At 42.5% G+C, this 14,991-nt stretch overlaps 1 protein-coding gene across 1 annotated transcript in view; it reads right to left on the bottom strand.

Annotated features, from left to right (window-relative positions):
• PSD3 (pleckstrin and Sec7 domain containing 3) overlaps positions 1 to 14,991 on the bottom strand; it is a 79,952-nt gene that overhangs the window by 17,161 nt on the left and 47,800 nt on the right. Inside the window, exons 9-10 of the mRNA XM_075727103.1 lie at positions 10,819 to 10,862; positions 2,084 to 2,277 (exon numbers count right to left, since the gene is read on the bottom strand). Coding sequence (XP_075583218.1) covers positions 2,084 to 2,277; positions 10,819 to 10,862 — 238 coding nt within the window. The remainder of the gene's footprint in view (positions 1 to 2,083; positions 2,278 to 10,818; positions 10,863 to 14,991) is intronic.

Here is a 14,991-nt window from a genome sequence, read left to right as displayed (position 1 = left end):
CTGCTGCACACCTGACTTGGCACTGAGTAGTCAGATGGCTTCTTGGTCCCTTCCCCTCCTCCTGCAGCCACAGAGGAAGCCAAAGAAGAGAAAGGAGAGGGGAGCCAAACAAAATCCTAAGGAAAAAAAAAAAAATCACCCCTCAAGGAACCTGAAGTCAGTCAGAGGTTGAAGAACGTAACAGAGACAACATATCCAGTCCACAAATTCCTAGAAACAAACGGGGGAGGAAGAAAAGAAGAAAAAAAAAAGGGGGGGGGGGAGAGAGAATAGATTCAGCATGAAGGCTCCAGTTTGAAATTCAGTGCAATAGAGGGAGAGAAGGCACAGGCTATAAGGTCACAGTGGCAGAGACCAGAAGCCTGCATCTAATCTCACTCTCAACCAAGCATGCACCACTGACCAGCATCCACTTGCCTCGATACTGAAATCAATAACCTGTGCACGACTAAAGCATCACCCTCAGAAAGGCATCCCATTCTGATCTGAAGACAGCAAGTGATGATAAAGAGGTTATTAGTCTCTTGCTCCAGAGGTTAATCAGTCTCATCTCATACAACGGACCTTATTTCTAATTGGTATTTGTTTGGTTCAGCTTCCAGCCATTGGCCCCTGTTACATCCTTCTCCTCTAGACTGCCTAAGTGCTTTAGCCCTCAGTACTCCTTTCCTGAGAAAATACATATAGCATGCTAGCACATCACTTCATTAGCAATCCTGCATAAGCTGATCTCTGCCCTGCAACAACTCCATTAGGAAATGAAATATGAAAAGGTCTAACTTTAAAAAAATAAGTTTCATCTTATTTGCAACTGGAAAGTCAGAATATAACTTTTTTAAGAGCTGCATGACAATGAAAGACAGACCTCTAAGATGCACAGAAACTTCTGAAAACATGGCCCTAATTACATTACTCATAAAAGGATTATCCCCAAAATGCCACCATCCAGTGTACTGAATAATGAGCAATTCTGATTACTTATAATTAAAGAAATAATTTAATAACGGCAACTAGATACTATTATTTATTAAGGTTAAATAAACAATTTTAATAAAGAGGAACCTATTCAGAGCATCCAGTCATCACAAAGAATGAGGTCAGTTTGATTTCAACATCTCTGTTTCGATTTAGTTCTCCAGCTGTCAGCCTCCAGCTTGAAAACACTGACCTCCAATTGTACCTTCTAAAATATACTAGTAAAACATGTGAACACCAAAGAGCTTAGCCCAGCTAGGAGAGAGTTGCAGTTACTAGAAACCCATCACAAAGTCAGACTTTGCCTTCAGGATTCAGCCCAATAGCGTGAACCATGAGTAGGTGATCATCAGCAATGATCAGGGAAAATACAAATGCTCTGAGTAGCCTCTGCTGTTTCCAAGAATATCAATAGAAAACAAATGAAGATGTCCAAACAACAAAACACACACAGGTGAATCAGAAGCCTTCGATAATTAGTGCACCACAAATGGAAGCAGGACAAGAAGGAAGGAGGATAATTGAAGTAAGAGACAGAGCAGGGTTATTACAAAGAAGGGGCAGGGAGGAACTGCATGACATAAACCTGGCTGTTACCAAAAGCTGCTAAACTTCATTGGGTATGTGACCCAAGGCTGGGAAAATAGGGAAAGGAACAGTTACAGCATCTTCCAAGCAGAGCTGAAGAACAGACTTTCTTTAAAGACAGACCCAGAAGGGAGGGGAGATTTGAAACAAACAGGTGTCACATAAGGAAAAGGAGAATTACTAAACTACTACGGAACAGCTACTCTAATTCACTTGAAATTGTTTTCTCTTCTGTAAACCGTGAGATTCATTTTCTTTTAGCACAAAAGATTCACATTGCTTTGCTGTATCACATTAGTCATTATGTTCATGCACTAGAGCTGCTGCAAATGGGACTGAACATTGTAAATCCTGGCCTAATAGTGAGAGCGCGATAATCCAATTGCTACGTTGTTTGTTATTGCTGCAATTTCCCCTAATGAAGCAGCACTATTTGCCTCGAGAAGCACATGGGCTCATCGTAAGTAGCACTGTGCAGATATAACAAGAAAATGAGACATTAAGAGTGAAAGATACTCACTTTTCTTTCCGTCCATATCTGCATGGCTTTTCCGAGCCAGAAATCCAGTTTTATACACAGCAGCATTGGGGTCATGAGGGATGTCCAGGAATGGGTTATTTGAGTTGCCAATTCGACTGACAGCCTTCGTCTGGCTCCCATTATCCTTTTCATCTGTACCATCTGAGTGAGACTTTTTTTTCTCTTCTTCATCCCTTAAAAAGCAGTGAAAACCAAGCATGAACAAGGGACTGATGAGCAAAGTTTCATTTCAGTAATTCTTGCACACTCCTTGTTAAAACATACCCCCCTCTTTCTAGGGGGACCTATTTAGAGAGAAACCCAGACATGTACCAAAACATAGTCTGATTATACAAAGCTTCAGTTCACCTGCTTCATCAGTACAGGACATAGGAGCTGGATTTTAAAAAAAGCCCAAGTTTCCCTTTTACAGTCTCAAAAGGCAAGATTTCAAGAGTGTTCTGTGTCCTCCAACTTCACCTATTTTTAATTCCACTTATTTGAGTGCTAAAATGGGAAATATTTGCCTGCTGGGCTCTCCTGAAAAATCTCCAATTTCTTCATGACTTCACATGTAGATGAAAAGAATTAGATTACTACAGATCACTGTAGCTTACCCCTTAACTTAGCATATGAAACACAGACTCTACCTCCTTTTCTTTATTTTCCTCCGCAGACTAGCGTAAAAGTAGTAATTTAAAAATAAAAACTACACTAGGTGAATTATGTTATCTGTATTTTAGAAACAAAATGTTGCTCAAAATGTTGCTTATTAGGGCAATGTATTCATCACAGCTCTTGGGGACAACAATGCAACCCACTTCAGCAAGTCACAAACATTGCCTGACTAATAAATGCCTTTTTGCTCATCACAGCCAAAGGCAAAAAGGACCAGGCAACCTAGAAAACAAAGGGTGTCCATCACAAGAGTACGATGATGGTTTTCAGAGAACAGACCACTGAATCAGGGGGATGGTGTGTCTGGAGGAACCACAGTCAGCGTCAGATTACAGAGCAGCCTTGTGCCCTTGAAGTCCCCACACATTCCCCTTCAGGTGACTGGGAAAGGTGTGTCAGGGAGGATGAAGGCTGTCATTGGAAAGTCATGATAGCAATGCTTCTCCTAAGACCAGCTCCTGCTTAAAAAAAAAAAAACAAACCAACTCATTATCACTTGAGTGTAATGATGGCTAATAGGGGGCATGGACTTCAAGCTACTGCATCTCACTGGACCCAGATGATCAGCAGAGACAGCAAGCTTAGGCAGACCTTCCAATCACACGCATTGTTCAAAAGCATGTATCAGATGAGGATTAACAAGGCATATGTCAGTCCAAGAATCTCCTTTTGGGCACAATGCAACCATGTCTGTTTATGGGAACGACCATCCAAAGAAATGTCCTCCACGAACTGCAGGTTAGAGTGACAATCTGTGTTATCCTGACCTCTGCTGAAATGGGCTTCTGTGGAATAACTTAGTCTGAGGAGATACAAGGATAATAGACTGATCTGACAACAAGGAAACCAAATCGAGAGACATGGAGGCTGTATTAGTGAACTCAGCAGTGCCAAGGAATGTTCCCAGGCATTTGACTTTGATCACCTCATATTACTTTGTTCTTGGCATGGTCTCAGCCCAGCACACTCCCAAACAGTTTCCAGACACCATTTAGGAATCAGTACAGTCAAGGACCACCCCAACAGGCAGTATAGAGACAAGCATCTTCCTTTGGAGGGTAAGACTTTTCAACAGTATAGATGCGGATGCTACACATTGACATTTGGCCTGAGAGTCACACAAAGGTGTGAGGCATTTAATTTAGTTTTAGAGATATAGCCAAGGTGGTGAACCATACCATCATGGTGTTGTCTGGCAAGGCCTCCTGATTAAGAGGAACAAAACTTTTACCTGAAGACCTGATTCCTGCAAAGGAGCGCAGTCCTTGCATCTTTCAGCCTATTGATACATGTTTTTCCATTGCAGAACAGAGATCTGCAAAAAACTTTGTTGGTCAAAGCAATAAGGATTTCTTCATGCATGCTTTGGTTGAAGCCCTCTCCCAACTGAAAAAGACTAGGAACTTCTGATAATTTTGACTGTCCCCACCCTTCCTGTGTCTGGCAAGTTTGGACCATTGTGTGACACATGTTTCTTAGATATGTGTCCATCCCAGGCGCAAATTCTCTCAACACAAGTCTGTGGTTCCTAATCCAGACTAAAATCTCTCATAGTGCCCAAGCACTCGGGTTGATTTGTCACACAGAAGTGCCTTGTGAATTCTGGGATCTCAGCCAAGGACACAGTGGATTTCTCCTTGTCAGCAGAGACCTACTGCGGTAAATGGCTTAGCATATTTTTTGGAATAAGCTATTTCCTTTGGAGCTGTGGGAGCGAATTATCTTATACTGATCAACTGTCCCATGGGAATGTACCAGTGCCCTTACCCAAGCAGCCACAGGTGTTGTGATGAGCAATCCTGGGGATCCTGGACACCACTAGTGCTGGGGGCAGTGCTCTCAAACTCGGCATCTCTGTGGCAGCTATTAAACAGGAATTCTTCAGCAGACAAATGCACACAGGGCAGACAAGGACAAAATGGCATTTGCTGTCATGACTACTGGTAGCATTGAACAAACCTTTAATTGATCCTTTAACCTGTCATTGAAAATGGGACTTCCTTGAGACTCTGAAGCCTCAGGCATTTGTGAGAGCTGAGTGCTCTGACAAGATGCATGAGCCAGTCTGTAAGATGCAATGAAGGGAACCAGAGAGGCAAGGGGGACTCATTACAGAGAACAAAAAATGGATGAACAGCTGAGAAAACAGAACTAAAAGGAGCTTCTATCTCCCTCTGATCTTGAATATGAAACACAAGTGGAAATAAAACCAGGGGATCTGGGACCCACTTCTTCAAATACTCCATGTTGCTTCAATGGTGAAGCATAAGAAGAAAGCAGGATGATTATGAGGAGTTTCAAAGTAGCAAAACAGTTCAGATATTAGCCTTTGCTTATGTACCCTGCAAAGTTGGCTGAATAGGTCCTGGACAGGCTTTATCAAGGATGTAACAATTTGAGCTTACTCCTCACTAGCCTTTAGCCTTTAGGGTGCAGTTGCAGTTGCAAGAAGGAAGAGCTGCAGAAAATTCACCTGGCCTCTGGATACATACGCCTGAAAACTGATCTTTGTTTGAAACCCTAGCCTGTGGGGGGTGCAACTACTTCCTCATCCTCAGATGGCTCTCACAGATGATTCAAGTCCTGTAACATCCCCAGCATGAAGGCCTTCAGTGATGCAGAGGTAAGAGTCAGTGGGTGGTGTCTCTGTGCAAGTATGTCCAGAGTCATGGTTCTAGTGTCACACAGACAGAGCTCAGGTCCTTGTCAGGGGCAAGGTGGCTCCCCTTTCCATTTGGTCCAGGAAATAGCACAATCCTTGTGCCTTCGGGGAAAAAACCCACATTGGTTCCCACACACATTTCATGAGAGTCCACTTAGCTTTGCTAAGACTTTTTTAAGAAGTCTTAAGAGATTCTCTGTCTTTGATCAGAAGAGTGACATCATTCCTAGCTTTAGGGCTGGAAGTGATTCCTCTGGTGATCCCCCTCTGACAACTGAAAGGGGCCAATGGCTGTGAACCCTCTTGTAGGTCCCACCTGCCATCCACAGAAAGTTGGACTTACTACAGTCTCCTCTCTGCAGGGTACTGGTGGCAGGAAAAGACCTGCAGAGATTCTCCAAGTCTCTGCTTATGGCACGTTGTATTTGCAAGGTTTCCCGAAAGAAGGAGCTTCAGTTCCACCTCCTTTAGCTTGTCTCTTTGGAAAAGGACCTGCAGACAGAGCAGTAACCAGGGCACCGGCTGCCCTTGAGAACCAGCACACCAAAGCCAGAATCTGCTTGCCCTAATCACTTCAAGACACAGCATTGAAACAGCAATGTTTTCCTTCCCAAATACATGATCACTGACAACCAGAAAGAGTTTGCCTCTTATTCTTAAACACACAGATTTGAAACACATGCAAAAATGCAGATGTTGCCATTTTCATGAAGAAATATATTTTTGTCTCTCCCCAGAAAGACCCTATACAAGAAAGTCCCATTTTTGTCTTCTGGGAGAAAACCACCATCCAGTTCTTTCAGTACCAAAAACACTTCTGTACACTCTACAGTCTGATTTGAGACTCTGCCTTGGAAAACTTGAAGTCATTAAGCTGGAAAGACAGGGTCAAGCCCTTCATTTTTAAAAGTCTGCTTCCTCTCTGCGTTTCTTCAAATACAAAACTTCCATGACATGGCAAAAGGCTGGGTTTATCCATTTAAACATTGGCATGTAAAAAAATATTCAGATTTGTAACATATAATTATATGAATCTGTGGAACTGGTATTATGCGTACTAGGAAATTGACTTGAGAAACCAGTGAAGCAGAAGTTTTGGCATCTTTCCCAAAGGGAGGGGAGAAGAAAGGACAGCCACGTGAGTACCACCTGACCCCTCTTCTAAAACCAATCATGAAGTTGCAAACAGGAAACATCCTAGAACTTGGGAGACAAAGAGTTAATTATAACGGGGAAAGATTTCTGGGTTTGACCTAGAAAAAGGTGAGCTTCAGCATGGACATCTTTATAAACACCCTGGTTTCAGTGCCACAGTTTGCCACAAGAAACACAGAAAGGATTTGGCAGCGCCCTTTCCCACCATCACTGTATCAAAAACCTATTTTGGTTTGGTGGGAAGGAGAGGATTTTTCAGTGCAGTCCAGAAAAAACAAAAAGAATATACTGCGTCCATGTCTAAACCTCTCTGGAAAGAAAATCGTATCATCAACTAGTCAAAACCCAAGTGATTCCCCTGAAAACTACACTGTCCTGCTGAGAGAAAGCTTTCAGGATACAACTGGCTCAAATGCAGCCATTTGGTTTTTGCAATTTTGTAAGCAGCACTTTGGGATTTCATATATTAATTCTATATCATCATTCAGCCTATTTTAAGATGATGATTTTATTATTCCTATCACCTTCAACAGGAAGTAGACATGGTATTACAAATAACTGAGAACAATAATGTTCACCACCACATTTCCATGTAGACATCATGCAAACAAAACATATTTAGCTCTGGCACCTTTGAAATCAAATTAATTTTTCTTCAGCTTAAAGCTGACAACTATAGGCGCAAAAGCCAAGGGATGAGAACTATCTACAAAACCTGGGCCATAATATTAGAGACAACAGGACTGAAGGGATGTTAAGAGGTCAGCTAATCCATCTCTTTACATCTAAGGCTGGATCCACTCTTCTTAACCCATTCTGGACAGAATAACCAGTTCACAAAAAACTCCAGTGAAAGCACTTCCATAGTTCATCCAGGCAAACCCATGCCCTGGTTTAAAAGGCTTATTGCTAGAAAACTTTTTTTAATGTTTAACCCAAACTTCCGTTGTTTCAAATTTAAGGCCACCCACAATGGGTGTGAAGAATAATTCACACCCTTCTTCTCTGTGACAGCCTTTACACACTGAAAAAATACACTCAGATCCCTCTCCTCATTGCTCCCTTTTCCACCTAAACAAACCCTACTCTTTTAATCTCACCACTCAAGTTCACAGAATCTTGAATTCATCTTATGAGTGATGTCAGGGTTGAAGAACAAATGTCGAGTATGAACAAATCTCATGGAAATATCAAGTCCCTTGGGGAAATTTAAGCAGAATGAGAAACTATGACACAATTATTGGAGCTACATGCACTCCTGGGGTGGTTCCGGTGACCTCAGCACACTGAAAACAGGATGCACTGGACTAACTGAAACAGTATGTGGCTTCACTGCAGTCAGTAGGAACTTCTGCCAGTGACATCAGTGAGGTTTGATTCCTACTTAGTGCTTCACTTGCTGTTCAAAGAAATGAACTACAGTCCAACAGACAGGAGAGATCTAGAACTGTAAGCAGCAGAGAGGAAATATGGAATGGGACAAAAGACAGAATAATCGTATTGCTGATGGTTAGTTTTCCCATACTGCTTTTCTCTTTTCTCCCAGGACACTGAAGAACAAGGCAGGCAAGAGGAAATGGCAAGCAAAGTAAATGGCATGCCAAGTAAATGGCACATCATTTTCTGGCAGTTCTATTGTGAAAAGTAACCAAAAAATTAGAGGGGTGCAGTACAGAGTAGGAGTGTGCATTCAGGATCCCACATGCACCAGTTCAGGGTAAATTCAAGGTCAGATCTGTTTATTTTACAGATCATGGTATGTGATTCACTTTTAACCTTTTGGAGAACTTGAACCTGGAACTGCTGCACAAAAAGAACTGTAATGCAATTCTCTCTTCCAGAGCTGTACTCGTGTTTCTCTGTTCATGAAGGATAAATGAATCTCCTACTGTAAGTCTCTACAGCACATCTACTGATTAAGGTGCCACTTCTCTGGACTACATAATTGGAATCAATGGTAGCTTTTTCTTTCTGTGGGCTTTGGATCAGACTAGAGTCCGATTCTACTGGAAATGGACAGCAAACCATTTAGGATGATGACACACCTAGCTCGCAACTAGTAAGATAAGGATCATGTAGCAGTCTTTCCCCATCTTACATATCGCTGTTACCCTCCCCTGCTTATGAACTTACTGACAGTCATTAATCCACCAAATAACGTACAGCCAGGGAAGCTCTTAGACTGTTGCTTAGCTCATAAGAGAGAGTCTTAGGTCCTCAAAGGGATTCTGGCTTGAGGAAAGGCATTCCTTCAACATGCCAGCATCACGAGGGAGCTTATACTGGGTTTTGCAGCCCTATTTCCACCTTTGCCTTACCTCCCACTTCTTCCCCTGCCAGCTGCATCAAGAAAGCAAAGGGATAGTCTTTGGAAAGGATAGAGGATCTTCCTCAGTTCCATCATAGCAAAACCAACCCTGTCCACTTCCTATCCACCCTTCTCTAGAGATCATGACAGCAGAACATGAGAGTGATGTGCCTCCTCCCTCCTGCTCAGGGAGTCCTAGGGCTCCTTGGGGTGATTAAACCAACCACACATCTCTATAAAAGTGAGGAGAGACATCTTTACACTCCCTTTTCCAGCCACCACTCTCAGCCCTAAAGGTAAAGGCACAACTATGCCCAGAATGAGCTTTGATTCACAGCATGGAAAGTAATTGTCACATCAGTCCCCGCTATCTGTCCGAGTTTCAGATTGGAATGGACAATTGGCCACTTTGAGCATTCTGCTGCGAGAAGGTAGCTTTACACCCACATCCCAAAGCCCTGTTTAAGGAGGATTCTGATTTCTCCCTTTCCCAGCCTGCTTGCAATTTTTTCCCCAAACAATTCATCAGCAAAGGATATGGACTAGACTATGTAAATGCCAAAGTAGTTACTATCTATACAGGAGCAAGCTATCTCATAAATCACCTTGACTGAAGCTCATGGGAGTAGAGCCAGGCATGAGCCAGTTCCTACCTGGAGGCTGCCCAAGTGTATTAGACACTGTATGGTCCCTTGCCAAGAGCTGGAAGAAAATTCTGACATCGAGAAAGTCACATAATGGATTCTGCTGGGTCTAAAGTACCTGTGAGAGAGTGTCTTGCAAACAGCTCTGGTGTTGTGACATGTAAGATTCACACAGTGTATTCCAGGTCCAAGACATGGTCTGGGAAAATGTCTCCCTCTGTGCTTCTTATGAGGCTCATCAGAGGTGGCACTTCTTGGTGATTCCCCTTACCAGCACACTTTCCTCACTACTCTGACATTATCTAACACACGACTGAATGTGGGCTGCAATCCCAGTTGGGACCAGCAGCCCTTGTAAGTGAGGATACACACCCTGACAAGAAATTCATTTGCAGATGATGAACTTAAAACGAGGAAGATAAGAACCCATCAGGCCTGCAAGACCTATGGCAGTTGTTAGAACTTTGAACACAAAAGGTGCAGGAGCATGCCTCCCAGACACCCATTGTTCTCAAGAAGGTGAGGTTTCAGATATGTAAATCCATGCAGGTAAACATCTCGTACAGCCAAAATAGATAGCAGACACCATTCTTTTATTTTACACCAAAAACTTGCCACTGTTCTGCAAGCGGCAAAATGTAAAGCAGACCCTTCTACTCTTTGCTGGCATACCTAGACCACATAAAACCTAAGCACAGAGAAATGTCAATTTAACACAATCAGAAATTGAAGCTCTTTATTGTCTGCAGTATTTCCATAGTTAAGAAGTGTTAGCCTGTCGAAAGCAGCTAAGGACAGGGGATATCAGACTTTGTCCAATTTATCATCTTTCATATTAGGCTGTTGTCAAGTTATCCATAGTTAATCAGGAGACAAAGCAAGACAATAAACCAACAGCAGGAAACTCAATCCAAGATGTGTGTTTCTATTCAGTGGTTCTGACACAATGTACCGAAAGATAAAGGGAGAAGTCAACTTCTGTTTTATTTATGCAGTCATAGAACAATGGAGGATTTAATTTCTCTTTTCAGGCTGAAGTTCCCTACTAAATGACATGTCCTCTTTCCTTACAAATGGAGTTGGCTCCTATCATTAACAACTCCCCTTGCTGGAGAAACAGATGAGGCAGTATTGCCAGGTCATTCATTAACAGAAAAGCAAACTCATTACGTACACTGGCTATCTTCTCCAGGCTTTGGAGCCCACTCAGATGGTGACATAGGACGTATAAACAGATTACTACACAGGTACTATTTTTAAACTCCTATTTTCTACACAGTATACTTACACTGCCCATTCCAGCTTCTCATTCTTGATTGAATTGTAGAGGGCCTGCAAAGGGAGAGAAATGAGATGGCATTATTGTTTGACCCCTGCTACATGTACATTAATATGCTGAGGAAAATTACCTAACTAATACTAGCAAGTGAGCTGTCTCTGATCAAGGAAGTACCATATCTGCTCATGGCAACACAAAAGACTTGAGCAGAAATCTCATCGAAGGAAAAAATACCAGAATGCAGGGTTTAACATTACAATCATTTTCTCAAGCAGGTTTTTGGTTTTGTGGTTTGGGGTTTTTTAAAATAGCCCTGTTAAGTTTGCAAAAGCCACAAGACTACAGCCTTGAAATTAATTCCTGATACAGTCAGTGAGATTTTTTTGTCACTGACTTTAATGGGGCCAAGATTTCACCATATGCACTTACCCATAAAGCTATGCCAGAATAGCTATCCAAAGCCCCTGAGCCTCACAGACACCTGAATGCTTCCCTAATCACACACCCAAACATAAACACATTCGGTTTCTATGTGCAAAACAGAAAATGAACAGTAAGCAGCTTTCGTGCTTGAAGATCAATGTCTTGGGCTGCTGCCTGCTAACTCGTTACTCTTTCAATTCATAGGAAAGATGCCAGTAGGTTTGACACCCAAAGGTCACAATTCTGTTGTTGATACCAGCCTGCAAAGAAAAGGGTCTGGAGGCTGACTTACGCCTGGGTGGATATCAGACAGTTGGGATGGATTTATTTTGAGAGGAAGTAGGTACATCACTTGGATACGTGTGTCTGATTTCAGCCCTCCAGTAGCTGATGCATACGATGGATAAATGCCTGCTATTACTACAAGCTAATGGAGTTCTTCAAATAGGCCACTTGACTCAAGTAAAGTATTTTGGTATGGAATGTCCCTGATTCTCGCACTTATAATCCACATTTGTAATTTACCTTATATACATAGCTAGATTTACTCCCTCTGGCACATAACTCCTACACAGCCTCAAAATATGTTAACGTGTAGAAGAACTGTTGATGCACATGATTATCAAAAAGTAGCACATCAAGTATGAACAAGCCTGAAAATCACATACTATAATAGCTGTGACATGCTCAACAGAAACATTAGCATTTAAATAGCCTTAACTCTGACCCAAAACAAAAATAATTTGGAAAACTGAAGAGTTGAAACTAGTCTTGTGCATATGCCACAACTGAGTGAGAATCCCATGAACATATCCCACTGCTCATCCTGTGATCCACTGGCTCCTTTCTGAATCTTGCATGGGCTATTTGAAGATCCTTAATACTCAGCTCTGTGAAAATCTGGCTTGACTGAACCATACACAAGCAGGTCAAATATACTGGTACAACTCGCCTCACGCTGATGCTACACATGCAGCAAATTTTAGGCACAGTGTACCATAAAAGTAGGTTTCTCAGAGCAACGGAACAGGTATGACCACCAGGAGGAATCACCCCACATCCTCCTTACACTGAGCTAGCAGAGAGAGGTCCCCACCACTAACAGGGCTTTGCTGCACTACTGACAGCAATATGATGAAGTATTTCCGACTCTGGATTTTTCACTGTCTATATCTATTTATCCTGTATCTTCTCCAAACTCCAAGCTCTGATCCAAAGGCAAACAGCCAGACAAAGGTGAAGGAAAGGGCATTGCTGGCAGTTTGTATGCACTTTGCTTAATTTTCAGGTTAGAGCTATCAAGAGATTGTAAGACCACCCTACATGAAGAAAGCAAGAGAAAGGGCTGACATTTCTCTTACCATGCAGCCAGCCATCCAGCAGAATTAGAAGCACCTCCATTTTCTGCACAAGCTGATGCTGACACTGATTCCCTTGGGTCACCCAATATTTTCTATTAGAAGCCACTACGTTTCTAACGATTTGGCCAAAGCCCCCCTCTCATTCTTTGACTTGTCTTTTTCTTCCTACTGTGATTAAAATATTCTCTTACATTTTGAGCCAGAAAACTACTTCCACATATAAGATTTTTTCCCCGGTTTCCCCGGTTGCCCCCCGTTTTTTTCAGACGCAACATTTTTTCCCCAGCTGGTTGGATGAGCTTTTGAAACGTAGCAAAAACCTGGGTTGGGGTATCAGAAATGCCTTTTGCTGCTCTCTGGCCCAAATGCCTACAAGACTGGGTCACGACCTCTGAAAATGGAACACCTGCCCTGTGCACTACTGCTTTTATGGGATTTTGATTCTAAGGAAGTCTCTAAGGATCACTACAGCCAAAGAGCAGGACATACAAAAGCAGCACTCCAGATTGGTGCGGGAACAACAAATGCCCCAGGCTTTTGCCTTGTGAAAAGTGACATGTGTTTGTCCTGATCTTTACTAATGAGCTAGAGTCCATCTTCCTTCTTTAAGGAGTAACAGACACCAACCCAGTCATATGGCATACATCTGATGAAGGACACAGTGTCCCCCATACAGCATCAAATAATAGCCTCTCAGAAAGTCTCTACTATTTACAAAAGTGAAAGAGAAAACCCTAGAGAGCATCCACAGCCTGGGCAACTGCATTCAGGGCATGTTAGGTGTGTCTACTGAGCAGGTTCAGCAAGACCTCAGTAAACAGACCTCCCAAGGGATGGAGATACATGAGTTCTCATGCCTGCCCCCCGACTCACCTCGCTGGCAGAGACTGCTGCTGGGCTGCGTGCTTGCCGCCATACTCACCAGCCTTTTAGAACTGCTTTACATTCCTTCTCCAAAACAATTTATGCTTTAACATTTTCCTGATGTCTACTGGGCTCTTGCATGATCTGGAGAAGAAAATTTTCCTCCTCCCATGTTTTGCAACCAGTAGCAGAGGTGTACAACCCAGCACCTGCTCTATCATTTATTTCATGTCTGTTTCCCAAGGCCCTGATTCAGATAGCAGCTCTTTTCAGCAGACATTTCTCCAGAGTATGATTAAATCAAACAAACTTGGAGACAAGCACTTAAATGCTTCACTAAATTGCAACAAAGCTGATCAAAGATTATGGCAGGGACATGACTTTCACCATACTTAACTAGCTGCAAGGACAGGTTTTATTAACTCAGGGTTTCTCTCTGGGAAATAATAATACTAAAAAAAAGCTCTTATTTAAAGCTCTCTTACAGTTTGACAAGAATCACAGCTTCTCACCTGCTAGCCTGAGAAGTGCTTGGCAAATTTGCTCTCTAAGCCAGAAAACTGGAAGCTGGACCACAGCACGGAATGCCAGAATGAATACTGCACGGGTCTCATCTTCCAAGGTGGACCAATACCACTTGGAAAGGGGAGAGACTTTCTATCTCTTTTGGCACCCAAGGCTACTGTAGGCAGGATCCAAACCCCCAGCTACCAACTACTTGGCAGTATCCAACTTCACCACTTCAACTCTTAAGCTCTATTACCCAGACCGCAAAAACCTATTCCTCACAGCTTTCCCTTTTCTGAGAATTGCTGATCTCTGGGTGCACCACACCTGAGGCCCAGCACTGCCCTAAGCTCCCTGGAGAAAATAAATGCAGTTTTGAAGGGAGAATAAAAGAAATTAACTGCTGCATAAAACAGAGTAACAGGCAACATCCTAGATGTCTTCCTTATTTTAACTCTAATGCTGTTTCCTACAGCTCTAATTTGACCCTTAGCAGACTGCAGTATAAAAAAAAAAAAAAAAAAGAGGGGGATTTGTTATGTATTTGTCAGATTTGTTTCTATTTGTTCATTAACTGGGCAAGAAACTTACACTTTCTTTTGTAAGTGGAAGCCTGTAACTCTGTAAGAAGCTGCTGAATTCCAGCCCCATTTTCCCTTTGGTAAGCAGGTAGGTCAACTAAAAATCCAGATTTTCACAAGCTCTCACCAGTTGGTACTTTTATTACAATTGGAAAGAGAAGCAAAACTATGCAGGGAGTGCTTCTGAAAACTCCTGTTTATTTTACAGAGCTGCCAAGAAAAAAAGGTCACTCGCCATCCTCACCTCCCTCAAAACCTTGTCACATGCACGAACCATTGGACCCATTTAAACAGGCTGCTCTCGGCACCTGCCGACTGTGCTGTGACTCAGCCTCTGCATGCAGAAGCCGTGAACAAAAGAAAGGCACAACCAGGTGTGCACAAAGGGACAAAGATGTAACGAATTACCCAGATACTCATCTCCGTAAATCATCTAGGTAACAGCT

Source organism: Pelecanus crispus, chromosome Z (genome assembly GCF_030463565.1).
Source record: "Pelecanus crispus isolate bPelCri1 chromosome Z, bPelCri1.pri, whole genome shotgun sequence".
Lineage (NCBI taxonomy): Eukaryota > Metazoa > Chordata > Aves > Pelecaniformes > Pelecanidae > Pelecanus > Pelecanus crispus.
Note: the sequence above shows the minus strand (reverse complement) of the source record. Positions and strands in the feature narration are given on the sequence as shown.